General features: G+C 49.0%; 1 protein-coding gene across 3 annotated transcripts in view; it reads right to left on the reverse strand.

Moving 5' to 3' along the window:
* Window positions 1-995: 995 nt before the first annotated feature.
* Window positions 996-26049, reverse strand: part of rnf13 (ring finger protein 13) — a 37591-nt gene continuing 12537 nt past the window's right edge. For all 3 annotated transcript variants that reach the window (XM_088620791.1, XM_088620797.1, XM_088620807.1), the window contains exons 4-10: window positions 24290-24415; window positions 13796-13883; window positions 12804-12894; window positions 11866-11971; window positions 11283-11376; window positions 3681-3761; window positions 996-2635 (exon numbers count right to left, since the gene is read on the reverse strand). In XM_088620791.1, the coding sequence (XP_088476917.1) occupies window positions 2241-2635; window positions 3681-3761; window positions 11283-11376; window positions 11866-11971; window positions 12804-12894; window positions 13796-13883; window positions 24290-24415 (981 nt within the window). In that variant the 3' untranslated portion in view covers window positions 996-2240. The remainder of the gene's footprint in view (window positions 2636-3680; window positions 3762-11282; window positions 11377-11865; window positions 11972-12803; window positions 12895-13795; window positions 13884-24289; window positions 24416-26049) is intronic.

Raw genomic sequence — 26049 nt, forward strand, 5'->3', positions numbered from 1 at the left:
GCCCATTCCATCACGCGTCTTTATAAGGCCCTAAGAGCATATCGTTTAAAACTGAACCAGCTAAGAGGAATTTTAAAACCCTTAAGAACAGAAGAGGGGGGGGGGTGCTCTTGTATGATGAGTTAATGGGCCTTTTGCGGGATCTGGAAGCTTTCCATCGTATTAATCTGGTAGTGCACCGCTCGCTGGCCGCCTCTCCAGTGGATGACACTGCTTCCGTTTGAGGGCAGGAGGGAGTTCTGAAGAGGCTGGGGCTGTCAGGGCCACTGCGACCTCAGTGCTGAGAAGGGCAGGCTTGGAATTAAGCGAGTAAGGTATAGAAACCTACCTTGTACAAAAGGCAATGGCGGTGGTACGACTAGTGCCCCACCTTGCCACCTTTGCTCACCTCTAATAAAGCAATAAACACGGCCGTCTCTCGCGCAGCTGATGTTCTGTAATGAACTGCAGCTTAGTGGGTTGCCAATACTGCATTGCTGGGAAATGTCCAGGAGCGAGAGAGGCAGTGTGGGTGATTGGTTCTTCCTGGTCCTGGCAAGAGTGGAAATGTGCTTCTCTCATCTATTTGAGATTGATCCCTAGATCTTAATTTAGAATGAGCTTGCTTTAGGTTCTGCAACACTGTTTTAGCGGTGTCAATCCATGCATTACCATAAAAATTGCTGTAGCTGACCATTTTGTCTAAAGTGATGTTCAAGGGTCACAGTTTTAACTTTTTAATAGTTTTAAAATGGGATTGGCTAGCCTTTGAAATTACGATTTGATGCTCACGTGCTGTAACCTTTCCAAAATGTCACTTTAAAACATGATTACTTGATATGTTTTGTGTACTAAAAACATTTTATTTAGACTTTATGAAATCATTAGTTACAAATTTTTAGTTACCGGTCAAAGACGAGGTGTGGCTGAGCACTGCTTTGGTTATTGTACGGCAGTGCAGTACAGGAGCAGCTCAGAATAGTAGGAAATGTTGCAAATAACCAGTCAGGATCATCTTTAGAAAAAAACAATTTATGGAATTTAAACTTTAATTGTAATTCTAATACAGAGAGGGTGGTTGAAAGAAGCAGAGTTCACACAGGTATGGCTTACAACGAAGGCAATGGGAAAGACATAACCAACATACATTGTAAAAGATGAGGCTTGATTAAAAAAAGGTATGAATACACCATTCGTCTTCACCTTCAGTCCTTAAGATATTAAAAGAAAATGTGTCCAGACTCCATCTACACAGCCCATTTGCATCGGTCTTTGAATAAAGATTGTGAATGACAGATCATTTTGTGTTTTGTGATCATTTACCGAAGACGACAAGCCAAACGACCAAATCAACTTGCATTACAAACAAATCCTTTTTAAGGGCAGACATTTTCTTTACCACTTATCCCAATGCTTGTCATCTCAAATGGCTTTGAGATGATGCCCAAGAATCATTTAAATGCTTAAGTACCCAACCATCTCAACAGGGAGTGGCAGCCATATTTCGGCTAAAAACGAACCCCTTGTCGAGTGAAGCAAGGTGTGGTTTTGTCATGTGTCTCATGAATACGAGATTATAAGAGTGTAGAAAGAGTCAGGTCCTTTGATGACTCGCGTGGAATATGGAAAAATGTACCATCACATTATTTCAGCACATACAAAACCACTGCACACGGTGGACTACGATATGCAGTGGATCATACATGTAATGCTTGTTTTAAGTAAGAAGCTTTGGGACCTTCTGATACAGAGGCTTAAAGATATGTAGGCTAGAAGAATACATTTTATTTAAGGATTTTATTTCCTTTTCTATACAGTATATGTACATGTTTAAATTGCATCTCTTCATAAGTTATGGCAGGTGTGCAGTGTTATAAAAGTGGCATAGCATTGCGTTACTACAGACACTACAGGGCCCTCTGCGATGTGCCCTCTTCTCACAGTGAACACAGTGCCCACGCTGAACCCCTCTGACTGTCGGTCAACAGCTGGTGCACAGCCTAGCTCCCTGTGGCCTCAACAAGAGCCTGGGCTCCCAGACGTGACCTCTTCGGTACAGCTAACGCCACACCAAGCATGTCCACACACTGATGGACCCAATGCCCGACACACAAAGTCGCCATCTTCTCAGTTTAGTAAGCAGGGCTGTGAAACTCGTACAGGGTAAGAACAGGGATGTGCGTCTGAAAGGAGGTGTGGGGGGCGGCGGCGGCGCTCGCTCCGGTGGGATCATTTCGTTCGTGCTGTAAAAAACCCGTGGGTCAAGCGTTGGCGTGGTGGCTGGACGTCACGGGCTCGGGGCGGCTCTGCTGCAGCTGGACCACGACGGTCTCCACGGTGACCCGCTCCTGCTCCTCCTCCTCCTCCTCGTCGCTGCTGTCCGCGTCCTCGTCGTCCTCGTACTCGGAGGACTCCTGGCCCGGGTCGCGCTGGGACAGGGAGCCCGACATGGTGCCGAAGGAGTGGGCGCTGGTGGAGGCCGAGGAGCGGAGCAGGGGCGTGCTCTCCGACACCTCGTCGTTCTCCTCGCGGCCGCTGTCCGCCTCGTCCGTGTCCGAGTCGGAGTCCCCCATCGAGGGCACCACCTTCTGCTTGCACACCGGGCACGTCTTCTTGGTCTTGGTCAGCCAGGGGTCCACACACCTGCAGTGGTAGGCTACGCGTGCGGGGGAGGGAGAGAGAGAACGTCAGGGACGCGCTGCAGGGCTTGGCTTGCCCATCTCCCCCAAACAGCACAGCGTCTGCACCCCTACTGCCGCAGGGCGGCCCCACCGTCGTCAATAAGAGCGATCGGCACCAGCATGGACGACGGGGCGGCCTGCACTCCAGGCTGCTTGCCGGGTGTCGCTCTGGGAACCCTGTGTACTGCAGCTGGCTTGGCGACGCAGGAAATATGTGAGTCAGGAGGGCACATTCCCATGCTGATAATATCACGGTCACACTCGGGAGAAACCAGTTTATGGACATTGAGAAGTTAGTCGCAAAAGCAAAAACTACAAAACAATAATGATACATTATTATTTATTATTCACCATGCTAGACTTGTTAAACCTCTTCACTGGAAAAATACTAAGCATTCTGGAAGGGTCAGTTACTGACAATTTAAGCTTTAGGTGTATAAATAGGGCATTTTACGGCTTTTCAGATGGCCGTTTTTGTTACACTGTTTCTCTCCCCATTTTCCCAGAACTCGCATTTTAAAATGCTTTGAAAATCTGTTTTTTTGCTCTCTGGTATCCTACAAGGGGAGGTTTTTAAGGTTTTATCTGTGGATTTCGTCTGGATTATTTAAATTGCTGATATCCCAACTTTCTGAAATTCCATCCCATCCACGCATTTTGGAAAACAGTAAACCAAAACCTCCCTCTTTAGCCTCTCTCCCATACCCAATAAAAGAAAACAAACTTCCACAACATGACAAATCTCTCTTTTTTTGGGCAATCCCTGCAAGCAATGGAGGGAACACCCTAGCACACACTCACACTCACACTTGAAGCCAATTAACCCACCAGTGTGTCTTTAGGCTGTGGAAGGAAACCGAAGCGCCTGGAGGAAACCCCCATGAACCAGGGGAGAACATGCAGGCTCCACACAGACAGCCCCAGCACGGTGCCGTCGCGCAGTTCTCCAATAACGCGTGTGTAACAGAAGAGCTGGGCGGAGGGAGAGGCGGCGGACAGACGGGCGCGCGGCGCACTCACCGTGAGAGCAGGGCAGCACGCGCAGCTTGTCTCCCTCCTCGTACTCGTCCAGGCAAATGGCGCACACGTCGTAGGCATCCCCTGCAACGACAGGGGGCACGCGTTACCCCCCCGCGCCGGCCCCCGTTCGGCTCCGGACGCAGGCCAGTCAAAACATCTCGCCCGACGTCTCATTATGGTGACCAGCCACACCAGGTGTCGACAATCAGACCATAACTATACGTGCACAGTGTGTGTGTGCACGCGTGGAGGGGAGGGGGGTATGTGAGTCAAATGGACTCTAAGAGGATTAGAGTGTCTTTGTGCAATTACCTCTGTTCGGAAACAGATGGCACTGAAGAATCCAGTCTGGGAGGTTGGCTGCAAAAAGAAGCCTTCCTCCCAGGATCCACGGGTGTCTGCGTTTCGTGTCGGCAACCCCTGAACTGCGACGCGAGTTTCACCTCGGGTGACCCCCAGCTGCCCCCCTCTGGGCTGACGCGTCTCAGGGCGACGAGCTGGACGCCTGACACGCTTCTGTGATTTCAGTCACCCCGTGCGCAAGTCATCTCCGGGTGTTCCCAACACTCATATTTGAGACCTGAAGCCCCTGACTCAGGAGTGACCGGCTGGGACGCTAGCTGGAGTCGGGCGACACGCGCCACGGTGCGGGAGAGAGGCCGCGCAGGAGGGCAGGAGGGCAGGAGGGCAGGAGGGCAGGCCGGCGTCAGTTCCCTGCTGAGAAGCGGGAGGCAAGAGCTCCGCGGCGCAGAGATCCGGGAGACCCAGCGGGCCACAGAAGGGGTCACAGTGGGGAGGCGATGGGCAAAAGGGGGGTAACTGGGCAGAGATGCGAGGGACACATTACATGGAAAGAAAGGCCCAGAGAACGGACTTTCCTGAATTCCAGTTCCCAGCCGGACGGCTGGCGCAGGGTGGGTCACTGCAGTGAAACGGAAGGGCCACGCCGGAGTGCCCTCGCGTGTGGCGTTAACCTTCGAGCTCGGGTCATGGGGGGGGGGGAGTACTCCAGCGATGACCTCACTCTCCGGAAGAGGAGCCCGGACACGGGGACAAGCCACTGCCCTTTTCGCCTGGAAACTATTAACAAAGCCTCCGTCCTGCTCGCCTGTTGGAGAGCGAGGGAGGAGGAGGGAAGTTCCCTTTTCAGGTTTTCGGTCTTTTAAAGGACTCCTGCTAGCACAGGCAAGCGCTCGGCATACTAAGCACAGGAGTTTGTGACGCGCCACTTCGGAGAGCAAACATCTTCCCTGAGCCGTTCTTTTTTTCGGGGGGGGTGGAGGAAGGGGGAGGGCCCGAGAGGAGAGGAGTGCTCTGATGACATCCCGGTGTTTATGTAAGAAATGAGCATGTTTTTTCCCCCTGCCTCCGAGACGCTGCCAAGACTTTACGCGACCATATAAGGCAGCTTCGTAATTATTCCTCTCCGCCCTGTTCCTCACGCTGCTCTCGGCGACAGGACGGCCCCGGGGGCAATAACAGCTTTTGCGTTTAAAAACAATAAAAAAGCTTAATGAAGTCTGGAGTTTACTTGACATCCGTAGGGATGAAGTGGCATAAATCTGAGCTGCAAAAAAACCTTCTCCTTTACCAAGCTATAACTGAACACCCTACAGGAAGAGTGAGCTCATGCGTAAGAGATTAGCGGTACATTCCTATATGACTTGCAATGCCTCCGTTTCCAAAATAACCACGTTCAGCGCTCGACTTTTTCTATAACAGCAGCAAAACAAAACCTATTGTACTTCCAGCAGTTATCTGATCTGGGGAGACCGCTCAATCTCTGCATGACTAGAATTCTTGAGAAGCCAAAAGAAACAATAAGCCACCACAGCACTAAACAACAACAACAACAAAAAGAGGTGAATAGGTTTGTAGACGCATCTCATTGTTATAGTTCAGGTGGGGAGCTGCGTCAGCATGCATAGGCTGCAAAGGAACAAGTAACAGGTTTATTCCCTGCTGAAAAAAAGAAGAGAGAAAACAACGTTTCGGCCATGCAACAGCCGAAACGTTGTGTTTTCTTTCTTCTTTTTTTCAGCAGGGAATACATCTAATTGTTACCCCAGGACAACCTAAAAGCATTTGGGGATCCTGTTGTATAATTATGGGAGCACAGTAGGACAATAAACTGCTAAAATAGTTCAGATCCTCTTTGTTCCGTTGTCTTCTCTTCTGATAACTCATATAAATGTGCATGACTGTCGTTCTCCTGCACCAGCACACGCAAAGCCTCGTCAGCTAACACACCATGAAATGAATCATCCATTAGCCAAGAAACCAAGGATTTAAAGAGAGGAAATACAGAAGTACCTAAAGCACAGAAGACAGGAATCCTTGTTTGAAACTGGGAAATTCTGCTGCAGAACGACTTTGCATCCGACTCCTTGAAAGCCATAAAAACAATTGTGTGCAGGACCCCGAGTTGCACCAGAAAGGCCTGAACTAGCTTGGATATACTGTAAGCGATATAAGTGAACTTGCACAACGTTCAGCTGCCTGGAGGTTTGCTGCGCTGTGTGTTGCCCACATCAGGACTCTGTGACTAGTGGGTGAGTAAGACCACTGAGTACAGACATGCAGCTTTGTCCTCTGCTCAGACAGGAAGTGGTGCCCAGACCAGCACACGTGGAACACTGGGAACGGAAGATGAGGCATGTGCAGCACTGAGCCAAAATGCAAATGGCCATATTTGGAAAGCTGTTAAGTTTCTTTATTTTCCTTTTAATAACGGAAAATACAACTGCTTGAGATTAAACAAAACACAATTAAAAAAAAAAAAACTTTGAAATGTCTTTCACTAACTCTTAATTCAGTGTCCTGAAAAATCTGTTGGGTGAAACTTTGTTTTCAGAAGGAAGTTCTAGTTCTATATGGGCTTGAATTTTCAGCACCAAGACAAAAAAAAATGATGTGGCCCCAACTCACTCCGGCTGCTTTCCCAATCCCCTACAAAGACAAGACCAGACCCAGCTGTGAAAGGGACTGATATGGAGCTTCCGGGCCTCGTCTCTGCAGAGTGAACAAAGTGCACCTTCAGAATATGCGCCTTTGCAAACAAGCCAGATGGATTCACACAGTTTTACACCTCGATCTTCTCCAGCAGAGCGAATGCCACTCCGCCAGTGCTCCCTCCCCCCTCTGCTTCCGCTGGAGCGGCAGGGCGGCTCCAGCAGATATTATCAGCTCCCCTCCAGCCGAGCTGTACAGCCGGCCGGCCGAAAACCAGACTGAAGAACTCAAAAGGGAAAGAGCTCCGCTCACGGGCTGCGGGACAGTCCTGCAGCGCTGGCCAGTGCGGTGCACGTGTGAGAAAGGGCTTACGTTCTTCAAACACGGGCTGTTCTCCCTGCTGCTGCCAATGGAAAATTCAACACCGAACTGACTGAGTGACTCACACTCTACTGCTTTTAAATGTGGAAATAATCCCCCTTCACAGCTGGAGCCCCGTCGTTTAAAATCGCACAATCAGGCTTGCTGTCAAGCCGACATCATGCAAAATGACTCTCTGGTAGATCTTGTACCGCAAAAAAAAACAATACAACTGAAAATTGTAAGCTGGGAAGATCTCCTAAAACACACATCACTCAGATCCTCTTTGTTCTGTTGTCTTCGCTTTTGATAACTAAGCGTGCATGGCCGTCGTTCTCCTGCACCAGCGCACACAAAGCCTCGTCAGCGAGCGCACCATGAGCCACCGATTCTGCGCTGGACAACACTCACGTGCTTCTCGGATTAATGCCGCACAAACCGCGCCCCCCTCAGACCCGGCTCGCACACAGACCGGGGGCAGGAGTGAGAAAAACTGCCTCACCAGCGGGATCAAGGGGGCAATTCAGGAAGGTCAGCTCAAGCCCACAGCCTAATGCGGTCAGAACGGTCAGATTTGGTTCGACACGGGCTTAATCCTCTGAAAGGAACCACGACGTGTAATGGCCAAGCACTCAGATTCTTGGCTTGATATCTTATACAATGGGTGGCACCTGGGACGACACTTTGTCCTCGGTCACCACACTGGGTCAACGGTCTGGAAATTCAAGTCCAGAGGGATAGACGCCACCCTACTGGTCGACCACCACTTATATCACCAACCCGGTTTTCCTTCTCGTCTCCAAACCCAGTACTGACCAGGCCTGGCCCTGCTAGCATTGCTCAACTCCCAAGAGCTCACAAAGGAAGGCTACAGGATGGTACCACAGATCATCATCTACCAGAGACTATCCCGGTCCAAAACGCAGATAACGTTTCAAAAAGAATGCAACTGTACTCTTTATTGCAATGGAACGACTTTAACAGCAAAGGACAAGATACTTCCTTTGGCACATGTGGATTTGAATGATGGGAATGCCGTGCAAGAAAATGTCGTGCAGCAGAAAACCAATACAAAACATCAATAAAAGAAACGTCTTGGGAGCCTGGGAGGCCGTATTCGGCCGGAGTGTGTATGGGCAGTTCTGCTCTGCCCTGCTCTGTTTATTCGATGTGTGTGTGCGTGCTGCCATCACCACTGTCTGAATGGAAATGCCGGAATGTATTCTCCTGCCTCAGTGCTTCAGTGTGAGACATGAAAATCCGACATCTCCTCACGCCTACCTTTTTATTCCTGCCAGTTTCTTAATTAGCACTTGAGTGCTTCGCTGTGTAAGCAGGAGAGAAGAGAAACTGTTTAAGAATCCTCTGACATCCTCCAGGATTCTGAAAACTCAGTACGGTTCTTGTGGGGGGGGCCGGGCGGGATTAATGACTGTTTATTCCTGGAAACGTGAATTTAAATCACATTACTACGCTATTTTCTTGCCAGTGTTGATAATGCAATCTTTGAAGTTTACAAATAAAGCTTGTTACAGAAGAATGTGAAAATAACCCAGACATTAACACGCTATTAAAGAGGAAAACAAAGAGGAACAGGATTATCAGTCTACAAAGAGAAGCCAGACTGACGCTCAGGACTGGGCTTTAAACTGAAGAATAAGACAACAGTCCCTGTCATTTTAACTGCCTTGCTCACAGTCTCTGCACCTGGCTTCTGTGTTTTTTTATGTGTAAAATAAAATGTTTAATTTTGGCATGTTCATTTTTGGATAAAAGTGTGTGGTATGTGTTCATTTGTTGCAGCTGAAATCAATTTCTGTCTTGAAATTAAGAAACCCAAGAAAGAAATCAATAATGCTTAGATGCATGCCATATTTTAATTATTTTCCCTTTTGCTGCTGTGCACTTATTAAGTCTTTTAATTGCTATCTGAGTATTTATATTTGGGGTTTCAAAGAACACAGCCCTTCTGAACGGAGGCGACTGTATTTTGATTCAATTTGACGTGATCTCATAACAGCTTGCTTATTGTGCGATAGCCACCATCAGCCGGACTGACGCAGATCATTCGTCCTTCAGGGGAGCAGCAACTTGACCAGACCTGCACTTCCATAACTGCAGGCTCTGTTAAACCAGTTAAACGTTTGGTAAATAAACAGCTCTTATTGTGGATCACACTTGACTTTATGCAGGAATAAGTGATAATAACAATCACACTGATGAGGAATCATGTGGTCACTGAAGAATAATCTGCTACTTGAGCAATCTTATTACTGTGGCGAGAGATATGAGCTCATGTATCTAAAATCTACAAACAGGCAGTGTGTACTGGTGACAAGCACAAGACTCATTGCCCAATAGCCTGGTTCAGTGCAATCAATCGAAAAACATCCAGCTTCAACATGTGTTGTTTTGCCTGTAAGTGTATTGGTTGGTGCTTAATAATATTATTATTAAATTAATAATATCTAGGGGTACTCCACCTAGAACGAATTCAGAAGTTGCTCAGGAAATTGCGTATTTTTAACTGCTGCTAAGAACGGACTGAGGAGAAACTAACCTAAATAGACTTTCAAACTGAAACTGATCTTCAGATCACAGACTACTTTACTACCAGTGATAAAGTACACCACAGCCACTCAGAAGGCATCAATCCATGAACAACCAGATATTTCAAAGTAACACTATTTTTTATTAAAGGTTTGGTCAATGCGTTTGGCGCACACACTCAGTGTTATTCCTGTCATACAAATACTCTGGATGGATTCATTTTAATTGATCTGTACAAAAAAAAAACAAAGACAAAACAAGAAAGACTGACAAAACCCACCTTTCTTCAACAACCCCAGGTAAGAATTGAGAGAAAGACTGTGGCAGCAGGCTATGGGAGTGAAGCAGATGAAAACTGTGCTTTCCAGAGCAGTTTTGGGCAGCTTTGCACAGCCCAGGAGAACAGGAGACTGTCTGCTGCCAAGGCCCTCACCGGTGGCGCTCGATCACACGTGCAGCCCAGCCAGCGCTCACAAGCCAGAGTCCGCCTCAGCCTCGTGCTTCGCTCTGGGGCCGTTAGAGAGGCAGGAGTCTCCGTTACAAGCTCCGATCTGCTACAGGGGCAAGGTCAGTTTTCCAGAGCTGAGAGAGCAGGGCGGAGGAGGCAAGATGCAAACCAGGGGCGCAAATTCATTTAGAGAAAACAGCCCGCCACAGGGGGGGCTTCCAAGCAGTTGTAACTTGCTGCGTGAGCTAAACTGTCCTAAATCTCTGAAGGCTATTCTCCGTCACCTGACCTGGACAGGACACTCGTCTCCCCTGTCGCAGGTTTGGCCAGTTTTGTCCAGACGAACACGAACCTCGTACCAGCACGGGTTTCACTCGTGCCTGTAAGGACCCAGGCAGTGTTTTTCCTCAGTGCCACTGGACGCCAATCAGGCTCAAGGGGGTGGGGGGGCTCTCCAGCAAGCGACATCGTGTCCGGCTCCAGTGGTGCAGGGGTGCGACTCTGTGGGCTGCTTTTCCAGACACATTAATCCAATGATCTCCTTGCGGAGAGCTCCTACACATTCTTGCAGCCAGCGTCACATCACCCAGAGGGGGGAAAAAAAAAGAGAACTTTGAGCGTCTGAAAAAAACTTCATCTTCTGCGCGTTCAGCCAAAACGAGTGACGACATCATGCTGACTGCAAGCCGCACGAGAGACAACGGTGCAGAGCTGGAAGCTTTCAAAGGCTCGGAAACTTGGTGAAAAGGCGGCTCTTATCTACGGAAGCATGAGGTAAGGCACTGAAGGCTCGGATCCCTGTCCCAGGAACGGATGAAAAACCACGTGTGGGTTAGGAAGGGCGTGAAACCGTCACCGCCGTGCGCTGCGCTCTGCGCTCCACAAGCAGCTGATTGTTCTAGTTTACCCTCATCCCGGATGAACAGTACCTTCTGTATCTGTTTCTCTCACTGACAACCCAGCTTCTTCATCCGCCTTGCGCTGGGAGGCCTATTTAAAGCTCCTGACTTGTCTTCCCACCTTACGCATGGGCTCACCTTGGTTCAGATGTGTTATCTGCAACGTGTGCGTCTCTACCTGCCTGCAAAGCAAGCTTCCCGCCTGGGGCAAATAATGCAAGCAGGTTCTCCGCCACGCCACGCGACCCGACGCAAACACGCCATGGAACACACGATGAACAGGGGATGAACAGGGGATGAAGGCACGGCCCTGCGGCCCACAGTCCTCGGAGGACCTCCACACCAGCTGCGTCTCCCTGACTCCGCTCCGCGGGGGGTGGGGTCAGCTCCTACCTTTCCTGTACTTGTGGACCGGCAGCTTCTTCAGCTGGTCCTTCCGAAGACGGCTCCTCCTGGCCCGGTGCCTGTCCTGCACGAACTTGGTGATCTGCAAACACGAGCAGAGAAATGACCGGCCGTCCAAAAAAAAAACAATCAATTCAAAGATTTTTTGGGCTGGCTGGAGCCCATCTCGGCCAGCAAAATTATACTTGAGAAGCTACGGTGAAAAGACAAGCTTTCAGAGAATCCTCCGCAGGGCTCGACCAGTGAGTCCCGCAGACACGCTGCTGCACACGAGAGTCTCTTTCACCCGCTGAGTGGAACCTGAATCAGCAGGGTTCAGATTCAGTGTTGGACTGCACTCGCGCAGTAAATCCCTCAGATTACCTGGAGCTGGACTGTGCAGCACTTAATACAGGAGCGGGAGAACCCCCAGTGCCACTCTAGATGTCACTGGAAGCCCGTGCGGCTGAGAGAGGACAGGAGTTATGTGCCTGTGCACGAGCCGCGCGTGTCTGTCAATACTGTCTCTGTTGGCACCGAGAAGACGTTCCGGTGAATAAGGCGTCACAGGCAGAGGGAGAGAGGGACTCACCATAAAGACCACGATGAGTATCAGGCAGATCCCGACGATGATGAGGAAGGGGATCAGGTAGTACTCCAGCGGCAAGCTGAAGTCAGGCATGAGCACCACATGGCCGCTGGCAAACAGCAGAACAAGAGTCAATTCACTGAGACTCTTGTACGGAACAAACAGAATAACAACACAGACAAAAACAAGAAGCAGCGTCATCGAGAGCTTTCTTTCCCCCCCGTCACACTACTCTGCCCAGTCTGGAGCGCTCCACTCCTTTACAAGTCAGTAAAACCCCCAACATGACTGGAAACTGCTCACCCTGGGGCTGTGCCGGTCCCTATACACCTTCGCTCCTCGCCAGTGATGCCCTTTCCTGTGATGCTGAACCCCCTGGTGGTCGTGAGTTTTATCACTCTGCAACATGCTGAACTTCCTGCTATCTCTGCTATCGAAAAATTACTTCCATATGCCCTTCCAGCAAAAGGCCTCCGCTGCTTAGAAGACAGCGGGAGGCTAAAGTCTTGCACTTTTCTCACATCCTCTGCCACGTTTCTAACAATCCTGACGCAGTGCTTTTTTGGACTACAGGCCCAAAGAAAAGAGTTAAATAGTCCAGACGTATGGAATCAATAAGCTGCATAAGCACTTTTCTGTCTCAAAGAAAACACCAGTAGCTGCTCATAACGCCCCCATTTCTCGTTTTACTGAAGAGCACCCCAGAAACGCAGTGTGTCAAAGACGAGCGCGAGCTAACAGCAGGGAGCCATGAAAGAATAATTTTAACAGTAAAAAAATAACACTTAACAGCTAACCAAAACTAGGAAACAAGGAGAAAAAGCACTCAGAGGTGCTACTGTATGTGCAGTCTTCCAAGAGAAGCCCCAGGCCCAGCAGCCTACAGAGCAGGCTCCGCTGAAACTGCGCTCGCCTGAGTGGGACAGAAGGCTGAGAATTACCCTTTCTCATACACGTAGTCCTCCTTGAGGGACCTGGCAGTGTCTTCGCCCACGAACACTGAGGGAATGTCTATCTGCTTTAAAATGTCCACTGCAGAAAGAGAGAGAGGGAAGAAGACACGGTCAGAAGCTATGAAGCGAAATGGCAGTGAAAAGAAAAACTTTGAATTGGCTGTGAAAGGTCAAACATGACCTGCTCACAGCCTGGCCTAGCACAATTTGCACACTTCTCATCCTCCGGGTTTTCCAGGAAATACTGTTTTTTTTTTTAAAAAAAAAACTTTCCCCCTTCAATGCAGATAAACATGTCTGGAACACCTTGATCTACAGGGCCCTGTTCCTGCAGCGAAACCAGTGTATCTGTGGCTCTCCAGGGTTCCAAGGCCCACAGGGCACCAGCGGACGACAGAAACCACTAGGAGGATTGGAGGTGGGGCTGAAAGACAACCCCCTGCAGGACGGGGGAAGGCACACTCCTGCCCTCCTGCAGCAAAGGAATCGTGATCTGAACACGTACTGCACAGCACCTCCAAACAGCACCATGGGTGGATTTGAGAATCAGGGAAGAGCACCCATGACTGAACACCGTTCTGAAAGCAGCTGCAGAATCAAACATGACCTGCTCACTAAACACAAGGACAGAAATAAACTACCCTCTTAATATTGCAAACACACAACACACCGCACATGCATTGCAAAACTAAATAAATTCAGTTTTTGCTGCGCATGACAGGACATCTGAAGACACCAGAACTTGATAAGATTTCCCAATTAAGGAATCGATGGATATCTATGAAAAATCAGTTGCTGTTACCAAGGGTGGAAAGTTTTAATCAAACCTGTATGGGGGAAAAAAAGGGGTGATAAGGATGCTTTCGCATCACTGTGTTACTGCCAAACGAGAAACAGAAACAATCACCACTGCAAAACACAGCGCTGCAGCTCTGATGCACCTGCTGAGAATACGATGTACGTCTTTGAATAAAACTCACAGTCGTTGGATCCCATGCTGATCAGGTCGTCAGAGTCCACATTGTGAACTATGGCTGCCTTGTACCCCGCCTTCTGCGCATTCAGAACCTGGGGAAACAAACCTGGGCTGAGAACCGCAGAGTAGAGCACAGAACGACACACACACCCGTCACACAGATCCAGTCATCGCCGCGCTGCGCACGACGTCCAGCTCTGTCCCTTCGGCTGTGCCCGGGGGAGGGACACGGCGCAGGACAGCGCGCTGCAGGCAGCCGAGGCCGGGATGTGAGCAGGGGCAGGAGGGAGGAGGAGCGCGGCACGGCGGCCTTCAGCCTCTCCCCCGGTGTGCGGCTCCGGCCCGGACTGTGCAGGAGTGACCGGTATTCCCTGTGCACCGGGCTGCGCATCTTCAGCGCTGATCAGCAATGCAAAGAGCGTCTTCTTTCATAATATAGCCTCATATAGCCGAGGTGAAAAGCAGAACTTTGTTCAAACCTTGTTTTTGCATCAGGACACAGCGCGACACGGGATATAAGCACAGAAACACCAGAATGCAGCTTCCCCTCCATCAGCATTCAGCTCAGAAACACTCTCTCCTGCAGCAGCACTGCTGTCTAGGAATAAACATCTATACCCGCACCAGCAGCTCAAAAGATCACAAACAGACTGAAGCACAAGCGTTTATTTCTCATTTTGTAGGCTTTTATTACCGTAACGGACATTCGCACTACCTTCAGAATAAAGCCTGTGAGAGTTTTTAAAATATCAGGCTTGTCTGTCGTCTTAGAGCTGAAAACGGAAAAACAACAGGGAGGGGAAGAGCTGCAATAGGAAAAGCAATGCCTGCGTTTAGAAAAAACGACAGTACAGAGTACTTTCAGAAGGAAGCCAGGGTAAAATCGACGCCATCTACCACTCCACTCGTGGTACAATGACAAATACACCAGTTCGATTTCTCTTTTCCTCACACTGTACCTCTGGCTACTGCATCACCACCAGAGAACACACAACAGACTCAAAAGGGGTTTTAAGTGACGCCGATTCCTGACAATACAGGGAACAGGAGGGCCGTCCGGATGAGGCTATCTCCTGACAGGACACAGTGGCACAAGCCGTAGACAGGCTAGGAAGGCAGAGACAGGGTCACTCTCATCCACTCGATATACGGATCCAGTCATCACCACCTGATCCACCTGGAGCCTACACAAGCCCAGATCAGGTCGGATCAGATCAGGTTCACACCACATCCTTTTCTGGGATGCTATTCAGGAACGGTTACAAACGACAGGAGAACCTGAGGGTCCCCTCCAGCTGTTCCTAGAAGGAAGCCAGAGTGTTCGCATCAGCATGGCGGCTGGGCGGCCTGTTTCTCCCCTCCCGCAGCCCTTTGGCTGGAGAGGTGCCAGCTGTTCCCAGCACTGCAATGCGCCTCCCCTTAACTCTTCATTCGGGCCCTCCGGTTCTCTCCCACTGCTCCTTCTGAAGCTCACCCCACAGCACCGGCGCCTTCGAGGGGCGCGAGTAATTGTATGAGGTCCCCTCACAGCCCCCTCTGTGCAGGGCTACAAGGGTTCAGGCCTGCAGCCTGCCAGTGCAGGACATTAAGGACCAGAATGGATCTGGCTGCTCTCCCTAGGACTGATGCCAGAGCTATGCGTCCAGCCTGCTGCCATTTTAGTCATGCTCAGGCATGCTCAGGCATGATAACGAGGTCAGGTCAAGAGCAAACAATGTGATTATTTGGGCTGTCAAGTGGCCCAGCCCTTGGAGGATGAAGCCTTTTCTCACTAAGGCAGATAGCTGTGCCTCATCATACCAGCTAGACAGACTGTGAACACACCACTTGTGCATTAGTGATCAGTAACAGTAATACGATATGGCTCCATAGATCTGGGTATATGGAGAAGGAGAGACTTGCTGTGAGACAGTTTTCTGGGCCTCGCAGTGTTTTAGAATCTAGAAGCTCCATTAGAATCAACACAATTCTGGAATCCAGAGTGCCAACGGCCACAGAAAGCAGCTGCGTGCCGCTTCTTCGTCACTGCCGCTACAGAGGACGTGCCATGCCCTTGCTGGGCCCTGTTAGCGGAAAACTACAGAAAGCACTGCGGCTTAAGTCAGGCCTCCGCAATGACACACAAACAGCTTCAGGAGAGCCAGGGATCTGCTTCTCAACACAAAGGCCTTTGGGCTGCGGCCAGAAAATTTGGCACAAACCTGTTGTCGTGCGTCTCTGTGCCACTTTTCAAACCTTCTGAACCAAACGTTCTGAACACTGAAAGAGTGACATCAGGAAACCAATGAAAGAAAGCACAAAGATCTGCCCGCAAATTAAGCGAAGCGGACCAGAGCCCCCTGAACTCACCTAGCCACATCTCTGGCACCCAGAGGGGGTGACAGGGCTGTTTCCCGTTGCTCTGGAATCGGGAACGCACAGACGCAGGAAAACACGCATGGTTAACAACACGGAAACACCCTTCTGGCTCATCCCTCACCCACTGGGAAACCATCGTCTCTGGATTTGGATGCTGGGCTCTTTGTGACGTCTCCTCTGTGCTAACGTGCACCTCCTCTTAAAACAACACCATTAAGAATAACGGAAGATAAGACGCAGAGCGTGCAATAGTCATACTTGGATCAGTAGCAGCTCTCGGATGCTTTGAGACTCTTGATTTTCTTCATATGGCCACAGTGCACAGCGCTCAACAACGCTCAACAACAAAGTCAATCACACCTCTGTCCAAGCCCGCAGCAGGGCTGAGAGGACGTCACCAGCGACAAGATCCGCTGTCTGCTACAGCGATCGAGGAGCTTAACAAAAACCGCTGGGCGCTTTGATGCCGAGGTACTTTATTCAAACGGGTCTGGTGGGTGAGTGGGCTCAGGGCACGACGTACGATTCTGCTGCTTCCAGCCTCCGTCTACAAATGAGTTCCAGACCAGGGCAGCTCTCCGGAGAGCAGACCTGCACGGAAACGCTGGGCTACACATCGACAGGGAGAGATAAGCGACGTTTACAGTTGACAGTGCACAGGCACGGGACAGGGGGAGGGGCGGGCGATTTGAAAGAACAGCCGGCATGGCCAGATCTACCCTGATAAAACACCGCAACAGCTTTCCAGACTCCCACAGCCCTGCGCGGAAAAACGAGCCAAGAAACCGCCGGAACGGACACGGAAAGAGAAAAATACTGCTGTGTTTTCACATTTCACGTAAGAAGCTTGCAAAAATGAGCCGACATACAGCTGCTTTGTAACAGGAAGCCCTTTCACAGCACGTAAGCTCCACATCGGCAGCTGAAGGAGGGGGGCAGATGGGTCACTCACACACCCTAGGGCTCTCTGACACACTGTGCAGCAGCTGTGAAGGACCTCAAGGCTGACACCATGAGAGGTAAACGATGGCGGTATTTTAAGGTTACAGTTATAGGCAATATCATGCAACTGACCACTGAGAGGGGAATCAATACGCGACGGACAGGCTGCAGAGGCAGCCACGCTGCAAAACTTCACACCTGCGTCGCCGACAGGCTCCACCCAGGATGTGATGTCGGGCAGAAAAGCACCGAAGGGTCGCAGGGTTTACTCTGTTCCTCTCGGTCCAGCTCCAGACAAAGGTTTGACGTTGAGCTGTTTCGTTTCTGCGGAGCTGAGCGGCTCAGTCTCGTGTCACAGTCGGAAACGAGCAATTGATCATTTTGCCGTCTACATGTTCCGGCCAACAAAATGGAGTGGAAAGGTCTGATAAACGCCCTTTTCTCCCGACGCCAGCCTTAACACTGCTTCAAAGTGACCAGGGCAATACTGCTGGAAACAAAACAATGCACATGTGCATAAAAGTAACTGACTGGCAGGCACTGACTTCACTCGCAGAATGACAACCTTTCTCACTGGCCAAGCAGCGCGGTTACTGCCTTTATTTGAACAGGCAGTATTTTCCATGCTGGTAAAATTCGCTTACACCCATCAAATGTTTTTAGGAATCACCGTCAGCATCGGCGAGTGATGTGAAAAGGACATTTTGATGGTGCCGCCTCCTGTCAGGATAATGAGACTGACTGCCGTGTGTGCACACAGCATTTAATTTGGAAAGAAGTGCAAGATGGTAATAGTCTTTACTGCCACAGTAAGACAGACACTGGGGTTTATGAATAAGCCCCACAGCATTCAGGATCCCAGGTCAGATAACCAGATCATGTTTGTCTCTGCTGTCAAGGCACTAGTTTGCATCATGAGGGTGAATTATAAACACACCCAGGAGTACTCCTGGGTGGGCACTTTGTTTAATCACGAAGCAGACAGAACTTTAAACTCTGCCAGGCCTCTGTTCCATCGCGCCACATGCTCATTCTCCCATCTTGAAATCACAAAAACACAAAAAAGGTTTCAACGGGGGGGTGGGGGGTGGGGTGAGAAAAGGTACCTGTTTGTGACACGCAGGTATTTCTGTGCGTAAAAGAAAAAAGTTGAGTCTCTTTTTTTTTTGGCACCAAACTGCAGCTGCAAAATCTAACCATATGATTCCCATTACATATAATGACCCCATCAGAGGGCATAGTGAAAGTATCCATTTGTCTTCCTGTTCCCACACTAAAAAACAATTCTCATTCTACATCCCACTTAGTAGAACACCACAGATCGCTGTGAAAAGATAAGCCATTGTGACCACCCACTTCATACTTTCTACCTCGTTTCTGGACCCGAGGCCAAGCTAAATGTGAGCCTAAGCCACACGTACAAGAGACTCTGCAGAGCTTGCAGAGAGAAACTAAGACAGCTGGCCTTTTCTGAAACATCTCGCACCAATGTCAAATTAAGCAGCAGGACTGGTTCAACCGTTAAAAAACTGGCTATTATAAACCCCAGTGTGCAAAATGTCAGCTACAGGAAATTCACTCCTGGCTTCATCGAAGAATGCTTGTAGAGGCCAAGATGAGCACATTCCAGGCATTCCGGAGACAACCAGGCCGAGCACTCCTCCTCTACAAACAGGGGAGGCCGAGGAACAAGACTGCTGTGGCCAAGAACGATCGATAATCAGCTACAATGCATTTTCAAAACAAGCAAACAAAGGAACGGTGCCTCTGTACAGGAATTCAATTACACTCCTGGCATACGTTTGGAACAAGAGCTTGTCCGTGATCCACAACAAAGGCGTCGCACGTCTCCGAGTTTCGGTCTGAGAGCTACAACAGCTCATTCTTCCATTCACATACTTTTCCTCCCAAAGCTTCAGACCACAGATTTTTTGTCTCGGCTCTCCTGCCTGAAGGTTCTGGCCTGCAATGGTGTAATTTGCACAGAATCGGATCTTCGCAAATCTGATATGAAAAATCCTCTTACTGCAGTTTTATGGAGCACCATACTGTTGTGGAGAAGAGAATAATTCGACCAGCTGTTGAAATATAACCTTCTTTTCCCTTTTCCATTGCCCTCTGAAAGGTCATTTATCTGAGTGACAGGGCAGCATGATAAATATACAGCCCTGTCCCTTGATGAAGAGGAAGCAGGGTAAGTGCCTCTGCAAGATGAAATGGTTTCCTCGTGAACCGTTTTCACATGCAATTCATTGGTTCGTGACCAGCACAGCCTCTGCAGATTTCTACAGCTTCTAAAAGCAGATGTTCCTCTCCTCAAGAGCTCCCGCCTTCTCGGGCATTACAGCCAGGAAGAATCCTGAAAAGTGACGGGATTTGTAGCCCTGACCACCGGCTTTGAACTTCCGGCTGATGCTTTCCATTCCCTCTGGCGCGTTCCCGGAACAGTGGCGGAACGTACCAGACGGACCCGTCCTGTCCGATTAAGCTCCACATTCCTGTTCTCTTTCCGTCCTCAGCTTCGCTGAGGTGGGTGCAAACGGCAGAGCAGGTTGAGTCCGAAACTGCAAACACCTGGCTCTGTAGAGCTCAGAGTCTTGACTGTAGTTAAACTATTTACTCGCAGTATGGTGGTGACTTCCCGGTCACAGCAGTCTTTTGTTCTTCTGCCGAGTTTTAATCAGGCTTCACAGTAACTGCCAGGCCCAGTGTCTGTACACATAGCCAGGCATAGTTCATCTCAGCTGCCACTACTGACAGCCCTGTCAACACACCCTTGAGTTTCAAATAATTAAATGTAAGTATTGAAAACAACACACCGAATATCAGGCAGCTTTCCGATTGTCACTCGTGGGGCAAGAGCAAAATAATATTTAAGGGCTTTTAATCTAAAGCGACCTCACATGTCAACAGTTAAAAGTTTTAAAAAATTATTCAGAATTTCTGGCTCTGATCAACTTTCATTACAATTACAATCATGCTTTTAAAAAGGACTGTAATCGGTTCATTATATCATTGCAACGCATGATACGTTCCCTAATTCATAATACATTGTTTCACTGTTCAATGATATTATACAAGAACATGTTCAGTACAGTCTTGCTTCTTAAAATACTCAACGGTGACAAGAGATGATGGTTATAACACATCAACAAGCATAAATCTGAGCAGACACAAACAGCAGTATCTCATCCTAGGCCTTCTACTTTATTCTGGGTCTGGTGCAGACACTTAAATAGTGTGAAATGGGGAAAAAAACCCAACAAGAATCTCCAGAAATCTTCACTATCCTGTCTAAACTTTGCTCCTTTTTCAAACACAGGAGAAAATAAACGTGTGGAAATTAGATGGTGAAAAACCTGCCTGTCTTAAAATAACGGCACTCGGGCAGCAGTGTTGAGGAGTGGTTATACTCCAGACCGGAGGGTCACCAGTTCAGATCTCAAGAGGGACACAGCTGTTGTGCCCTTGGCCAAGAAAATTCTCTCCGGTAGATGTCCTGCTGTATACATGGGCCTCCAGGCTCCTTGCCAGACTCCCAGAAGGCAGTGCGGTGAGAAGAGATTGACACCAGGAAGACTGATAAAACGAATAAGCCCCAAAAATAACAATCACGTCACCACCACCACCAATAACAACAACACAGATGGCCAGGAGGACGAAGGGCACGGGCAGTCTGTCCCCCCCCCCACAGCTCAGGTCTGGCTGGATTAGTCCTGGGGAAGGGGCTACAGGTGGGTGTTATTGGGCCAGAGGCCGCCCATTTCTAACCAGGTACCGGATAGAACTGGGAGTCTATCTTTCTCCCGAACTCTCATGAGAAATTCCCGATAAAAACCGCGAATTCGTCACGCTGCAAACTCACAATGCATTCGGCAGGGCGTGGCCTGTCTGACCCCGCGGTGCTCTGGGTGGAAGCCTACGCCCGCGACCACAGGGCCCTTCGGCCTTCCTCTGGGCACCTCATGGAATTTTCCAGCGGGCCTCCAGTGCTGCGGTGCTCATGGCAGGAACAACGGCCTGCTGAACAGGAGGCAGAGTCTGGCTCTGCACAGTGCTCACAGCCAGGCCGATGTGTCCGTGTCAGCTCTGCCCTGAATCTCATCTTAACTACAATTCTGTCTCAGCGGCTCATTATTAATTTGGAAAGCCTTCAGCATGCTCAAGGAAGATGTCCTTAAACGTTATATATATTTCCCAATAAGTTACATCACAGCTCTCTCTTTAATCAGGGTACTAATTCTGAATCTATGGACAAATACAAATCAAGAGTTATGAAGTGTAACAACTCAGTGAAAAAGAAACGGATGACATCTGAACTAAGCGTGCTCCGCTTAAGTGTGGTCTTATGACAAAATATTCCTGCGGTATTCTGCAGGATTATGACAACGAAGCGGCCAGCAGAAACAGCACAAAAGGCCCTTGTCAGGTCATTAATACATTACAATAAGATAAAGACAGCCACCGGTAAGCGACTGGAAATAACCAGCCCCACACAAGTTATATCTCAGGGCTTTGCAAACACGAATGGTGTCAGGAGAGCCGTTATGCCTAAACCCTGTCTGGGTGGCTCTCAGTTTTTCAGGCTTTTCCTTGGTGCAAAGCAACACAGGGTTTCAAAACTTAAATGGTTATAAAAGTGCGCAGGTGGAGATTAGATAAAAATATTGAAACTACAGGGAGGGGCTGTAAACTGATAAAACTGTTTGATGTTCTGGGCTGCTATTTTGCTTTGTACTGTATGTGACACATACACATGGCTCGTACCACCACTCCCTTGTCACATGGGTGGAAAGAGATCGTTTCCTAAAAGTGTCTAACATCAAATTCTCCTGCAACTGGAAAAAAAAGGCATCATAGATCAAATCTGGATGTCATTTTGGACAACGTCTTTCCTATCTTTTTCTGCCCGAGACGAAAAACGCAAGAAAGACACTGGATTTAACAAGCAAAGCCGAGTAGTTCACGTTGAAAGCTTAGGCAGAGTGAAAAATGAAAGAGTGCACTAAACAGCTTCTTTTTTATTCAGACTTCATTTAAAGCTGATGTTTTGGTTTTTTTGGCAGGATTAAAGAGCAGGAGTGAGTCATTCACATTTCATCCAGGTTCTATATCCTTTGACTGAATAATAATAGCCTATTTCAAGCTTGTTCAATCAGCAGTTCTGACTCGAGAACCGGCTGAAAGAAAGTCCCGCGCCGGACCCTCGCTGGGCACCCAGCCAGCGGAGAGGGAGAGAGGGAGAGAGGGAGAGAGGGAGAGAGGGGGGCCGTGCCAGTTTGCATGTGGCAGCGCTGCAGCAGACAGGAAGGGGCTGATGACTTGGCCTTTCTCTCCCTAAGACTGGGGACTGTGGGCCCCCCGCCTCAGGCTGACGAAGTGTCAGGTTTCCCAGCAGTCCCCGCCCCTGCAGCTGGGGTCACAGAGGTCACACAGCTGCCACTCTGCCGGACAGCCTCAGGAGCCGCGGTCAAGGGGACAGGAGGGTCTCCGGGGGGACACCCCCTCATGATTTCAGACCCCTGACTCTTCCCTGCCTTCCGAAGAGGAATCCTACAGCTGCCAGGCTTGAAGAAGCACATCTCAGCCGGACATCTCCCTCTCACTGATCGCGGTCCTTACACAAAACCCCACTCACTGCTGGAATTAATCTTAACTTTTCTGCGCTTCTGTAGAGAAGCAGAGAAAACATGGCAACAGCAATTCATAAAAGCTTAATAATATACACATGGATATGCTCAGATTTTACCCTGGATACGTTTGTTTGTACCGTATAGAAATATCATCAACAGATATCCTAGGGATATATTCTTATGCCCTCTATGCTGTAATTCTCTCTCTCGTTTTATTAAGATGGTAGCTTAACTCCCCCCCCCTTGACAATAAAATCAGCTAGATGATTATTGAACTGAATTGATCAGAATACCATACAGTTTACTTTTTAGAAACTCTCCAGCAAGCCTTCCAGCAATTTCAATTGCTCCAACTAATGATTAGTGGCTCTGGGCCTTTGTTGTTCTTTCTTAATCCCCTGAAACTACAGGGTCTAAAGTGTCTCTCTTCAAGTAACAGTAACACTCACGCAAAAACAGATAGAATTTCCTCAATCACTCTTTCCCCCCATTCAAAGGATTTAGCGCAAATCAATCACTTCTGCAGGCGGGCAGGCGACTCCAGAGAGGGGGTTTCTGGTTTCACAGCCCCGCCCCGGTCAGTCCAGCGCCCCCGGCCCACAGGGCTCGCTCATCACTCTCACACCGTGCTGTTATGACACAAGCAGCCTGCTATGCAGGTCTTTTGTTCGACATGGGCTGTCTGAGAGCAGGGGCTGAGGGAAGAGCTGTCCCACATGTCCCGGTCCGTCACTCCCCGCTGAAACACGAGGCCGGCGCTCTGCCGCGTCACATACTTGAAAGGGAGTTGGATTTCAGCCCTGTCAAGGAATCACCTTCGGGATGCATGAAGGCTTTTTATGGTGTTTAACGTTCACAGGCCTGTGGGAGTCTCACTCACTCACACACACGCACGCACGCACAACGCCGGCTGACCGATCCAGCAATTCAGAGTTCCGTTCTGTGCGGTTCCCCCCGTCCTGGTGAGGCCGAGAGAGAAACCTGCCAGCTAACGAGGTCCAATAACGACCCAGCAGTCGACTTAGGAAGGAACTCTCTCTCGGAATGCTTGGCCTCACTCTGCTACACATCCAGAAAGGCGACCGCCCCTGTATTTAAAAAAAATAACTGAGCTGGAGGATGATAAAAACAGCCTTTGAATATCTGAAGAGCAGACTCTACAAGAATAGAACCTTTTGTGTTACAACAAAGACACCGAACACGGAAGAGAAACACATTTAAGAGCTCTGCGGTCACTTGAGGCCTCTCCCCTACCTCCCAGAACCCTCGCTGGATTTGCATGCTGGCAGCTGAAGCGGCGTCAGTGTCTCTGCGACGGGCCTGTTCGGGTCAACACCACGATCCCCATCTGAGCTCTGGATTCGCCACTGTGACTCAACCCCAGGCAACAGCACACAGGGCTGAGTCAATCCGAACAGACCCCCCCCATGTCCCATTCCGGGCTCGAAGGGCTGAGACCGGCCCGGAAGAGCCCGTGACATGACACAGGAGGAGAAAATCCCCAACGCAAGACTTCGCTCAAAGACAGATAAATACATTTAAAAAAAAACGACGATAAAACTTGCCTTAACGTCAAAATTGCAGTCAAAGCGCTTTATCAAGACGATGAAAGCCCCGGTCAGGTTTCCCTTCACGGGAGGCGGGTCTATGGGCTCGCAGGCGTTCTCCGGTCTGGCCCCGATTAGGAAACCCTAAGGCCAGAAAAACACATCTTCCGTAAACACGTGGATTAAGAAACAAGAGGAGGCCGTTCGGTGCATCTCTGGTAGCCTGTTTGGGGGTTAGTAGTTAAAGGACCCGGCTTCCTTCAATATACAGCTGCATGCTGACTTCAACAACGTGGCTAGGCAGCCTGTTGAAAAAAGGGCCTCCTGTTCTCAGTTTTAAATGAAATAAGATCACTTTGTTGGCCCTATACAATTTCTTGTATCAGGAATTTGTCTTTCCACATACCCCAGCTTGCTCTCCATGAGACACACAGCCAGGGAGAGAAGCTGGGGGTCAGAGCGCAGGGTCAGCCATTTATACGGCGCCCTTGGAGCAGTTGGGGTTAAGTGCTTTGCCCAGGGGCCCAACAGAGTAGGATTCCTCTGCCGGCCACGGGATACAAACCAGCAACCTTCCAGCCACAGGCGCAGATCCTGAGCCCCATAGCCAACGCATCACCCAAATGCATTTCCCCATAGTTTGCTCGAGACTTTTGGTTTGTGTGTTTAAAGGAGATTCTGTCAACCAGTCTCCCTGCTTTTCAGTTGCAAACTGCAGACCATGTGCTCGATGGGATTTTGTTACAGACCTCCTGCTTCTGCTCAGTGAATCCCAGTCATCAATCAATCTGTGATATGCAGGCATGTCAGTGCTCTCTTCAAGTGCAAGCTCGTGAATTTTTTCATCTTTTTTTATGCATTTGGTCACATATGACTGATTTCTTATTAGGGGTGATTATTTTTTGTTACTGGGGTCCACATTCTGGGAGAGAAAAAAATTAAAGCACAGCCTTTTATTACCTTCATTAACAAGCCTGATTATTATGCGAGAATTCTGAGAAACTGCTGTGTAGGATTTATTTCACAGAAATTTCATACTTTTCTATTTAAAACACCCTCCTTGTAAATGCGGAGCCAAGGTGTCTCATCTAATGTGGCATGGAGACTAAACAGTGAACCAAAAGCAGGCAGGACTCCTACCGTGATGACAGATTCCCTCAAGGTCTAACCAAACCCTGTACATGAATTAATTTAGAATGCAAAATGATCGAATTGCACTGCTTTGTAAAGACGATGCACAAAATCCAATTCAACAAACACTCTACCCAGCTAAGTTTCTGTTAACATTCAACAGATTTTTTTAGCTGTGTTTTTAAAGCTGAAGATGTAGAGACACCCACCCTCTTCGTGACTCTCCTATTTGTGATACGCACGCAGAATCCCAGTAAGACATTTATACATATTTATACAATAAAGACATGCAGGTGTCTCAAATGTTTTAGCGGCAAAACACCAACACTGACTCAGTGCGCTGTAGTTACACGTCAAAACCATGTATGAAACCAGTGGCTTCACCTCCAGGGGAGCAGAAACTGGGAGGATCCAACCTGCTTCATCTGAACATCATGTCATCTCTAAAGACCTGAAGATATGAAGGCTGGGGCTTCAGAGCTGTGCTAGGAAGTGTATTCATTCACGAGTGAGGATTCCAAAAGGCAAGCTGAGAAATACTGCTCTTAACCACCTCCTTCCAAATAAATCTGGCAAGACCATTTCACAGCTCATTTGTGATGCCACTCATCTCTTGCACTTGAGATTTCCCAATCCCTCCTCCCATC

This window comes from Lepisosteus platostomus, chromosome 2 (assembly GCF_059453375.1).
Source record: "Lepisosteus platostomus isolate fLepPlt1 chromosome 2, fLepPlt1.hap1, whole genome shotgun sequence".
NCBI lineage: Eukaryota > Metazoa > Chordata > Actinopteri > Semionotiformes > Lepisosteidae > Lepisosteus > Lepisosteus platostomus.